Source organism: Neovison vison, chromosome 4, assembly GCF_020171115.1.
Source record: "Neovison vison isolate M4711 chromosome 4, ASM_NN_V1, whole genome shotgun sequence".
Lineage (NCBI taxonomy): Eukaryota > Metazoa > Chordata > Mammalia > Carnivora > Mustelidae > Neogale > Neogale vison.
The window spans coordinates 181902470-181914953 of record NC_058094.1 but is presented as its reverse complement, the minus strand read 5'-3'; the positions used below and the strand labels follow the sequence as shown (position 1 = coordinate 181914953).

Genomic DNA, 12484 nt, shown 5'->3' with positions numbered 1-12484 from the left:
TCTCAGACTCTACTACTATTATTATTCATTAGGTTTAATCTTTACATAGGGTAGGGGTCTGTGGAATACATATTCTAAAACTACGCTGGGGGAGAAGACTTTCTGCTATGAACAGCAGTGAATTTCAAAGGCACACTCCAAGTTAACTACGGTGCTAAGACTGCAAATATTTTTTTCAATCTTGAAAACGTTTCACCTGGTAGGAGAGCTAAATGTCACTATTCTTTTGTGGGTGGTGAGCTATTCCTCTCTCATTCTCTTAAACATTGCTGTGGCCCGGACAGCCACCCCAGGCTCCTGTTCTTTACACCCTGTTGCACTTCCGGGACGATGGCATCCAAGCATATGGCTTCAACCACCCAGCATGAGCTGAGGGTCTCGTCCCGGTCCCAGTCCAGGCATCTCTCCACGTACGTACCCAGCCTCTTGCCTCCAGGTCCCAGGTCCACAGAGTTCACACCATCTTGCTCCCCATCTCCCTTCGAGCAAACCCGCCAGAAACCCAGTTACCCCAGACTTCTCTGACTTACCTCCCAAATCCACACTGACCAAGTTCTCAAGATTCACCCTCCCTTGAACCCCCACAACTCTATCCCCCCTGCTTACTGCTTTGGTTCAAGGACCACTCATCCAACACTAATGCATGGGCTGCTGATGGATCTCTGGGCCTGTCCCCAGTTCATCCTCCACACTAAGACAAGAATGGCCCCAAGGCACACATCTGGTGATGTCATTTTCCTGCTCAAAGTCCTTCAAAGCCTGTCCCATAACCTTCAAGATCAAGCTCAGACTCCTTAGCGAGCACAACAGTCCTTCATGTTTTTCACTCTACTCATCTCCAGAGGTCCCCCTCCATGACATGCCAGTTCCCGCCTCCGTGCCTTTGAACATATTGTTTCCTCCGCCTGGACTGCTGTCCCCAATCCCCTTCGGGCTTTCTTGTTGACCTCACCTTCCTCTTGCCTTCATTTTCTGCTAACTCCAATTTCTTTTTCAAAATGCAACTCAGACTCTGGCAATCCTCTCATTCACCCATTCTGATTAACCTGATCCTCCTCCAGACCCCTAATGCCTCTGGGCCCACCGTCGGCACTGTCCCTACTCAGCACAGCTCGCTGGGCTGCCTGAGGCCCACAGGCCTCCTCTACCAGATGCTGAGCTCCTTCAGGGGAGCATAGGACGAGAGCGGCCTGGCACGGCCAGTGCGTCCCATTAGTATCATTTAATGAAGAAATGAAAGCCTGCAGGAATGAATGATTCAGGAAAAAAAAATGAGATCAAACTTCAGTTGAAATAAAATCCTCATCCACTTGGGTTCTTGGACTCCGTGAATTAACGATAAGTTATTTAGCAGCTGGTCTAAAGTTTATCTTAATTTAACAAACCCCTTCCTCTAAGGGTGTGCCAATTAACAGCATATGGCTCCATGAGCAATGTTTAAGATCTATGAGAACACACTGTTTTCGAGCACCCTGAAGAACTCCAGAAGCACCTATTTACATAGAAATAATTGAAAATCATTCTGATAGCTTCAATAACTTGGGTCCCCTAAGACCTGTACCAGACAACAATTTGTTTGCCTAGTTGGAGTTAAAATATGTACTTGAAAGTAATAAAAGTACATTTATTTTAAAATATTCTATAATTCAGATGGGCCTCCCCTCCCCCACCCCGCAATTAGTAGGAATTAGTGAAGTTTCTTGGCGCTTCCAGCTATGAATAGCACACCCAGGAAGCCAAGGTTCACCTATAATCTCTTAATTAGACGCATCCCTCACGAAGCTGCCCACCATCCTTCAAAGGAATGTTGACAGCCTGTCAGCCACAGAGGACAGCTCCGAGATCCACACCTAGAATCATATGGATTTCCTATGAAAATTGCTTCAGCAGCAGCAGTTAGTCAATTTAATAACCTTATTAAACACTTTAATGACTTCTTGGGCCTAATGACTATATCTAGTATGAAGGAAGAAGCCAGGCAGAGTAGAATTAAAAATTTAAACTAACAGATCCCTACTGCTCTCCATGTGGGAAAAGGCTTCTGAAGAAAGAGACTGCTAGACTCTGAAAAATCTAATTCCTGTGTTCTCTTATAATCATCGCTCTTTGATTTCGGTGCACCCTGTTCCCCACCCCCTGCCTGACACACACCACCACCCCAGGTTCAACCTTTGTCCATTTATCCCCCAACCTTGGCTTCTTTCTTTTCCTTAGCCTGGATATGAGATAAAATTAACCATAAACATAGCTGTATTGTGTAAAACAAGTGTTTTACACATGTTTCTCTTTAATCTTTACAACAATCCTAAAGGGTCAATAACATAATCATACCATTATACAGATAAGGAAAGTACGGCTTCTAAAGCTGAAGCAACTGGCCCAAAGCCAAATGGCCAATAGGCTGAGCTAGGTTTCAAACTCCCACCTTGCTCCAAACCTGTGCTCTAACATATCTATCTAGCAGTTCTTTTAGCAATGACACATCCTAGATAATTTCCATTTTCATTGCAATTATATTATTTTGGAAGGGAAAAATTACCATCTTAGCTATTAGCTAAAATACCAGTTCAAAAAACATGGACTTTTCGAAGGCTTTCTATCCCATCCTTACAGCTCTAGCCCCAAGCACAGTATTAGCACAGTAAGTCCTCATGAAATGTTTAAGAATTAACCAACCAGTTGACGACAAGAATGTTTCAAAAACAAAGGATGTGCAGATATGGTATGCTGAAAATTACAAGATGCAGCTGAAAGAAATCAAAGAAGCATATACTCCCTTTGTCTATATCTATGTGAGTATATGTCTATACCGTGTTCATGAATTAAAAGACTCAACAGAATAAAGAGATCAATTCTCCCCAGTTTGATCAATAGGTTTAGTGCAATTCCTGTATAAATCCCAGTTAGAGTTCTGAAGACACAGATGAGCTTATTCTAAAATTTACATGGACAGGGATTCCTAGAATAGCCAAAACAACTTTGAAAAGAACTAAGTGAGAAGAATCCCTCTCCTCTACTGTAGCTCACTGGATAGCTACAGTAATCAAGACCATATGATACTGGAAGAAGTACACAGATCCAATGAACAGAACAGAAAACCCAGAAATAGAACCCTACACTGGGGCGCCTGGGTGGCAAAGTCGGTTAAGCATCTGCCTTTGGCTGGATCCTGCCCAGGATCCCAGGATCCTGGGATCAAGCCCCACAACCGGCTCCCTGTTCGGGCAGCTAGTCTGCTCCTCCCTCTCCCTCTGCCTGACCCTCCCCCTGCTTGAGCAGGTGCGTGCACATGTGCTCCCTCTCTCTCTCTCTCTCTGCCAAATAAATAAATAAATAAATAAATAAAATCTTTTTAAAAAAAAGACAGACCCATACAGTAATGCCCAACTGATTACTGACAAATGTGTAAAACCAATTCAATGAAGGAGAGACAGCCTTTCAATAAGTGGTTCTGCAGCAATGACATATATAGGCCCAAGACGACCTTCTACCTGACCCTTGTATCTTCTACAAAACTTAATTCAAAATGGATCATAGACTTAAATGCACACATAAAACTGTTAGGAAAAAACATAAGAGAAAATGTTTGGGGCCTGGTTCTAGACAAGGAGTTCTAAGATTTGATGCCAAGAGGACAATCCACGTAAGGAAATGGTGATATACAGGACTTCACCAAAACTGAAAGTTGCCTCTGCAAAAGACCCTGCAAAGAAGCTGAAAAGACAAATGACAGACAGGAAGAAAATATTTACAAATTATACATCCCTCAAAGGACTTGTACCTAGACCCTATAAAGAACTCTCAAAACAACATTTTTGGGGCACCTGGGTGGCTCAGTGGGTTAAGCCTCTGCCTTCAGCTCAGGTCATGATCTCAGGGTCCTGGGATCGAGCCCCACATTGGGCTCTCTGCTTGGCAGGGAGCCTGCTTCCTCCTCTCTCTGCCTGCCTTTTTGCCTACTTGTGATCTCTGTCAAATAAATAAATAAAATCTTAAAAAAAAAAAAAAACCCTCAACATTTTAAAAAATATTTTATTTATTTATTTGAGAGAGGTAGAGAGACAGAAAACACAAGCAGGGGTGGGGGATTGAGGGAGAAGAAGGAGCAGACTCCCCACTGAGCGAGGAGCCCCAGGCGGGGCTCTATCCCCGGGACCTGGGGATCATGACCTGAGCCAAAGGCAGACGCTTAACCAACTGAGCCACCCCTGCTCCCCTCAAAACTCAACATTTAAGAAAAAAAATGAATTCAATTAGAAAAGAGACAGAACACCCAAAGAGCCATTTTACCAAGGAGGACACAAAGATGGCAAGCAAGCGCATGAAAAGTGGTGCCACGTCATCAGCCATCAGGGAAACTCGGCTGGCTACCATCATGTGATACCACGTGCCCAGCACAGGGGCTGCTGGTGGTTCTGCTCTAGCATGTTAGCCACTTTGACAGGTGTGTGTTTTTCCCTACTTTTCACTGTAGCCCAGCTTTATAGTACTGTAAACCTAATCATGTGCTCCTCATAAGAATATTTACTCAGATTACAGGGCGCATGGGTGGCTCAGTGGGTTAAAGACTCTGCCTTCGGCTCGGGTCATGATCTCAGGGTCCTGGGATCGAGTCCCATATCGGGCTCTCTGCTCAGCGGGGAGCCTGCTTACCCCTCCAACCCTTGGTCTGCCTCTCTGCCTACTTGTGATCGATCTCTCTCTGTCAAATAAATAAATAAAATCTTTTTTTTTTTTAAGAATATTTACTCAGATTACAGAAAGATGAGTAAGGGGGACAAGAGCTAAGCAATCAGAAACTCTACGTGTTAATGAGTATTAACTGTTCAGAGCCTTGATAAGAACTTTCTATCATAAAAATGAAGACTTGTTTCATTTTATATTCGTTTTCTCAGGATATTTCTTTTTCCCCTATTCCGAAGGACATTTTACATGCTTATGTATTTAAACTAGGGACTTGTTCATTCATTCACTCAATGAAAGAGCGCCAACTCTGTCCACACTGTTCTAAACTGGAGCGTTTAACCCATGTCTTATTCAACAGGGTTCTGTTCAGTACTCCCACGTAACAATCTTAAAACTAAAATATAGCCCATTTTACACACTACATTCTTTGCAAATAAGCTTGAAAGCAGAAGGAATGTATTAAGTAAGCTTCCTGTTTCTTAATAATAGTTATGACAAATCACCTAAAAGACATACTACAAGGGATATTACTTGCCACTTTCTAGCGTGGAGGGTATTTAAATGCCATGCTCTGGCAGCTTTGAATGATGATTTTTAGGAAAGCTTTTTATTACTGCAGGAGAAATAACAGTGGATGAGATTCACTTAGACCTGCCTTTTATGTGACTTACAACAGTTCACGCTGTTGCAAGGATCTTTACACAAGTAGCATCCCAAATTAAGGAGTTACCTTTGTATCTCACAACACCTTAGGAAAAGTGTGGTGGAGAGAGTCATCTTGTGCACTAAGAAGTAACTGCCAACCTGTGTTGAACTACACCACAAGGACGCAATCAGCAAACTCCAGTTTGTGAAAACCTCTACAAACAAAAAATGCAGTTTCTTCAACAAATAAGTTGCAAAAGGGGAAAATAACAGAATAACAGACTTTAAACAATGTATTAACTAAGTGCAACGTGTGGTCTCTATTTGGATCATGATTAGAACAATAAAACATAAATATAAATATATAAATATATATATATGTGTGTGTATATGTGTGTGTGTGTGTGTATATATATATATACACACTAGTGTATATATACATCTACACCTACATCTAGTTTCCCCTATTATAATATCACGTCACACAGGCAAGGAAGGAAGGAGGATGGAATAACAAAACAATTCATATATATATATATATACATCCCTTCCACCAATAGAATCAGAAAAACTTGAACCCTGACTATTTGATGGTATGAAAGAATTAACTCTAATTATTTAAGGTGTGATAATATATGGCTTATTCCTAAGAAGGGCCATTAGTTAGACATGTGTACTGAAATATTTATAGATAAAAATATACAATGTCTAGAATTTTTTTCAAAATAATTCACTGTCTGAAAGCAGGAGAAAATGGATAGTGGGGGGGGATAGTTTGGTCATGAATTAATAATGTGCTAATTGTTAAATCCCTAGGTACATAGGGTTCCTTATATTATTCTCTCTGCTTTATGTTTAAAATTTTATAAATGAAAAGTTAAAACTAGAGAAAGTGAAAGGAAAGAAGGGAGGAAATAAGGGTGGGGGGGTCCTCCCAAGTAAACCGTTCGTTCCCTTTCATAAAGGGAACTTGAAAGTGAAAGCAAGTAAGAAACATAGATCTGATCTGAAATGCCAACCATTTGTTCAGCATTTATCGACACCATTAATGTAACAATAGCCCAATACTTGCCAAGCTTAAAAAATATGATTTTTTCATTATTAGAAAAATAAAACATCTATGCAATTAAAGAAAGATATATATAAAATTTCAAAAGCAGATGAGTACACCATGAAAATAAAGCCCCCTACCTAATGGACTCCCAGTTTTTTACCCACCTAAGGCAGGACTTTTATATATTTTTTGTATTATACATATAAAATATATATATTATATTATATCTACATTATTATATATGTTGTATGTTATATATTACATATTATATATTGTTACATTATACCTGTATTATTATATACATTATTATATTATTATATATTATATATATACTTTCTAACACAAATGGGAGCGTAATATAAATACTGTTTTATACCTTGCTTTATTTACTGCACAATCTTTTAAAAAGCCTCTAAATGAGGGGGGCCTGGGTGGCTCAGTTAAGTGCCTGCCTTCAGCTCAGGTCGTGATCCCAGGGTCCTAGGATCAAGCCCCGAGTTGGGCTCCCTGCTCTGCTGGAAGCCTGCTTCTCCCCCTCCCCCTGCTTCTGCTCTCTCTCTCTCACTCTCTCTTTCTGTCAAATAAATAAATAAAATCATTAAAAAACAAAACAAAAACCAAAACCAAACCTCTGTATGTGAGCATATATAATTCAGTGTGGTTTCTTTTAAAAAAGAGTGTTCATTTTAGAACAGCTTTAGATATACAGAAAAATCTCCATATACCCTACATCTAGTTTCCCCTATTATAATATCACGTCACACAGGCAAGGAAGGAAGGAGGATGGAATAACAAAACAATTCATTGTAGCGAGTAGGAGAGTGCTCTGTCTTGTCACTTCCCTTTAAAGTCCCCCACATCAGAGGACCCAGGGGAAGGCTTGCTTATGGGATAGTCTTTAATGATATTCATTGGTTCCAGCCCAGTCAGTTTCCAATCAGTTTCCCAATAACAAAATCAGGCTTTCCTAGAACAAGCCGAAGAGGTTCCCATCAGTCAGCACAGGCATATCCCAAACATGTCAATGTTAAGTTTCCCTCATGTCTGTCCCTGCAGGGTCCCATCTCCTCCCTTGGTGGCAGGGTCCTCGAGGTGCCTGGAATTCCCCTGGGTGCACCTGGGTCTGCTCCAGTCAGTATATCCATTGCCACAGAGCTGAGGGATTTACTGCCCCTAAAGTGTCAGTAACTGGTCGTTGCTGTCCAGTGTGAAGTATGCACACTTTGAAGAAAAACCCTTACCCTAATGGCCCAGATTTCTGGAGGCAGAATTCCGCCATGATGACCCAGGACAGCAGGGGAGATTTACACCCCGCCCCCAAAACCCACACACACAGAAGGGGTTTCAGCCTACCCTTCCGGTCCTATCACATAGGCAGGGCCATCCCACTGACACCACGGGAGCCTGGGGCAGAGGAACAAACCCAGTGCCTTGGAGGGACCAGAGTGTGGGACCTTGTGAAACACCGTCCAGCAGGAGCGAACTGTTTATTTACCCATCACAGAAGAGAAGTTCAATGTAGCAGAAAGCGAGGGTCTTTAGCAATGCAGAAAAACCAGACAGCTTTCTCTGGACATTGGAACATAAAGAGAATAAAAAATGCCTGACTCCACAAAAGACAGCCTGAAACGTGTATCCTGACACAGCCACCTGCATTTTCATTAGGATCCTGGGTTCTGTCTCATTAAACAGAAGAGTTGATTCAGTTGGGTCCATCTAATTATTCTTATTAAAATATGTAACCATAATATTTTAATTGTAAATTAAAGTTGCATGCATGAATGAATCTGAATTCATTTTAATTTTACAATGGCCTAATGCCAAGGCCTTTTTATGGGGGAAGATCCATCAGCTCGGATACTGCTCTCCTGGGAATCCAGACCAATGTGCAAATGGAACGTGTTTAACTAACAAGGGAGACTCTCGCTCCCTGTTCTGCTCTCTCTAGATTTATTACAATAATAAAGCTATTTTAACAAGAGAGACTCCATTTGGTTACCCACCCCCCACATCTATTAAAAAAAAAAAAAAAAACTTAACCAAACTTCTAGGCTGGAACTACCAGTTAGGTGGAACTGTGTCTCTCCTAGGCTGTCTGAATTTTAAACAAGGATGGTAAATAGGTCTCAATTCATGTGCCAATGTCAAGATTAATTAGTAAAGTCTGCAATGGGCACCGAGTGGAAAGGGGTTTACACACCCTGCCTCCTTGGTCTAGATGCTAGGACAATCGTGATGTCGCATTCTGCCCTCACATGTGCAGTCCAGTGGGACTGGAGTTATTTCCACTAAATGATAACCAGGCACTAGGATATTTAAAGTCTCAGCCAAAACCTCCTCCACTGCTAACTGCAGCGACTACAGGGTAGGTGGTGAGATAAAAATACCTTTTGTAATTGAGGCTTTAGAAAGGCCTCTTCTTGACTTCTAAGCAGAGGCCTGAGGATAAGCAGGAGTTAGCCAGTCAACAGGGAAAGAAGTCTGGGGGAAAAAAGATTATTCCAAGCATTGAGAAAACATCTGTGAAAGCCCAGGGGCCCTGGGTACACAGGGCGTTCAAGTCTGTAGAACAAGGTCCAGAATAAGAAGTGAGAAGTGCATTGGGGGAACGGGGAAGGCAGAGGATGAGTCTGGGGAAAGAAGCAGAGTCCAATCACACAGGGCCTTAGAAACCACATTTACGAATTTTGACTTTGTTCTAAGAGCAATGCGTTAGATGCCAGGAGATCATTCTGGCCACAGGCAGACAATGGACTGATAGGTGACGAAAAGCACTATATTACAATACAACTAGGGGCACATGAGTGGCTCAGTCGGTTAAGTGTCTGTCTTCAGCTCAGGTCATGATCCCAGGGGCCTGGGACGGAGTCCTGCATCGGGCTCCCTGCCCAGCGGGAAGCCTGCTTCTCCCTCTCCTACTCCTCCTGCCTGTGTTCGCTCTCTCGCTGTCCCTCTCTCTGTCAAATAAATAAATGAAATTTTTTTAAAAAAAACATTAAAAACAACAACAACAACAACAACAAAAACTCAACAATAATACATCCAGAACTTAGCCTGACTATGCTGAGCTCTTGCTGACAGAGGGTAAACTTCCAAACATTTAATCTCTTTCTTCTTACTATTGTTTCCCTTTTCAGTTGAAGGACTTCCTAGTTTAAAAATTCCTTAATGTTAAAACACTATTATATAATTATTTATACTAAAAGACTTTGGGGGGCACTTGGGTGACTCCAGTCAGTATAGCATCTGAATCTTGATTTTGGCTCAGGTCATGATGTCAGGGTCATTGAGATGAGGCCCCAGGTCGGGCTCCCCACTGAGCACAGAGGATGCTTAAGATTCTCTCTTTTCCCTCTGCCCTTCCCTTCACTTGTGCTTGCCCCACCAAGGAAATAAATAAAGAAAACCTTTAAATGACTTTTTCAAGGTCAATAAAATACTTTATGTAGTTGGTTAAAATCTGTGTAGTTTTTATTAATTAAAGTGAGCTGGTAATAAAAATGAAGTGATTAATCCAACTGAGCAAAAAATGTAAAAAATTAAAAATTAAAAAAATTTCAAGTAAACTTTCTTCTCATTGGGGGAAAAAAAAAAGTCTTTGTTGCTTTCATCGACAGTTTTTCCCCATAAGAGAAGAACTTTCAAAATGTGCCTTTGGATGGGGTGCCTGGGTGGCTCAGTCGGTTAAGGGTCTAGCTTCAGCTCAGGTCATGATCTCAGAGTCCTCAGATTGAGCCCCGAATCTGGCTCCCTGCTCAGTGGGGAGTCTGTTTCTCTCTCTCTGACTCTCAAATAAATAAATAAAGTCTTAGGGGGGAAAAATGTGCCTTTGGAATGTGCCATTGCTCACACACCCCCACTTCCCTGGCACAGCCTGCCCAGCGGCCAGGCCAATGTAGATTAGATGTGTCATGAAGAATTCACCTCACCCAGAGGGAGGTCTGGCCTCTGCCCTTGGCCCCTGGGAGGTGATCTCCAGGCCCCTGGAATGCGTTGCCTGACACAAGTACCTTTGCTAGCCCGGGCTTTGGCCGCTGGACAGTCCAACAAAGAAAATATGATGGGGGTTTAGGACCACACGATACCTACTTCAACCTTTGGAGGAACCAGAGACTAACAATATTAGCCTGACCCCAGGAGGAGTGGATACTAAAAGTCAGCCACACGGGCAGTTTGTGACTGAACCCCAGTAAGAACTAGACACCAGAGGCCCTGCTGAGCTCCCCTGTGCATATCATCATACACAAAGGCGGCAGCGAGACTCCACCAACTCTGTAAGGAGAGGATGAGCTGGGGCTCCACATTTGGACCCGGACCCCTCCCCAACTTTATCCTCTGCATCCCTTCCCTTGGCTCATTCTAATTTGTGTCCTTTCCCTATAATAAAGCATAACTGTGAGTATAACAGCTGTCTTTACAAGTTCTGTGCATCTTCTTGTGAATTAGTAAAACAGGATGGTTCAGGGAACCCCTGAAATTATCATTAGTGTCAGAAGTGAGAGAAGTCATGTGGGGACCTACAGTGGGGCCAACTTCACAGAGAAGGGATTTCCTGAAAGAAACAGCCTGATCCCAGTTTTATTTAATACAGAGACAGGAGAAAAGTCTTGGTATTGTATGGGGTTAGCTATATAGGGAGGATTGGGGGACTGACTAGAAAAGGATGCACAGTGCCTTCTGGGGTGCTGGGAACATCTGCACCTCGATCCGAGTGGGGTTACACAGATGTACACATAAAAGATAACCTGCTGAGCTATACACACAAGATTAGGACATCTGATGCATTTTACCATATATATGTTATACCCACAAAGTTAAAAAACAAACAAACCAAAACACTGTCTTTGAAAATGGGGGAGCCCAAAAAAATAGTAAAAAGAAAAATAAAAAAAAAGAAAATGGGAGAGCCCAACCTAGAATTAAACAGCAGAAGTGGGTTCGATTAATGAGGAGAATCTGAACCCAGAGACAGGGCTGAAAGACACGATGTGGGATCTAGCAAAGAAGCTTCTGGAAGGATTCTCTGAAATGGATTTTTTGAGTTGTACAGTGCTTTAAACCTGGGCAAGGCAAACAAAGGACCATGTGGCTGTGTGCGTGTGGGTGTGTGTATGTGTGTTTACTCCCTAAAAGTTCCTCTGCCACTATTCAGTTTCATTAGTCTCACCTAGTGACAATGTGTGTGGTACAGTAGTAGGTAGGGTAGGACAAATGAGTATTTCCAAGGAGCACCTGGGTGACTCAGTCAGTTAAGCATCAGACTCTTGATTTCTGCTCAGGTCATGATCTCAGGATGTGAGATCCAGCCCCATGTCAGGTGGGTGTGGAGCCTGTTTAGCCTGCCTAAGATTCTCTCTCTCCCTCTGTCCTTCCCCCTACCTCTCTCTCCCTCAAAAACAAGCAAACAAACAAACAAAAACAAAAAAAAAAAAAAACTTTCAAGGGAGGGGGCTACTCAGCAAAGTGTTGGTGTGGTGATTGTCCTGCCCTCCTCCCAGTTAGTTGAAGCTCCAGAAGCTGGGACAAGAGGCCTGGGAGAACCATCAGGCTGGGTTCAGGAAGGGACAGTGTTCTCTGAACTGTGTGGAACCAAGCCAACAGATTGAAGAGGCAATAAGCAAGGTAAAAGTGAAACTAATGGCAGACAGTTCCCTTGGGTTATTACCAGAGGTAGGGGGATTCACGCATGAGGCAACAGAGGAGAAAACCAAGAAAGTCAGAGGGAGGGAGTCAGAGTCTGGGAGAAATGTGAGTCACGGAACAAGATACTTTTATAAGCAGCTGGTGGGAGTGAGCTAAGAGCCAACTCAGTCACTGCAACCAAGGAACGAGGGCTGAGGACACACCACAGCTGGGGAATGTGGGGAGTGGGGGTGCTGGGGGAGGCAGGCAGGTGTTTTATTTTTCATCAGCCCTCCTCTAGGAGGCCCTGTAGTGCCTTGACTCCCCACCACAAACTGATGGTTAGTGAATGAAGAACTAACCTGCAGTGAGCCAAAATGCATGGACTATTTATTTTTGGATTTGCGATGACATACCTCTTTCTGTTGTTCTGGAAACATCTTCAGCACAGGACACAATCAATCTGAAAAATAAGAT

The 12484-nt window shown here is 42.6% G+C and overlaps 1 protein-coding gene across 2 annotated transcripts in view; it reads right to left on the bottom strand.

The window, feature by feature from the left end:
* SNX10 (sorting nexin 10) overlaps positions 1–12484 on the bottom strand; it is a 72504-nt gene that overhangs the window by 17607 nt on the left and 42413 nt on the right. For both annotated transcript variants that reach the window (XM_044246259.1, XM_044246260.1), the window contains one exon: positions 12424–12470. In XM_044246259.1, coding sequence (XP_044102194.1) covers positions 12424–12447 — 24 coding nt within the window. In that variant the 5' untranslated portion in view covers positions 12448–12470. The remainder of the gene's footprint in view (positions 1–12423; positions 12471–12484) is intronic.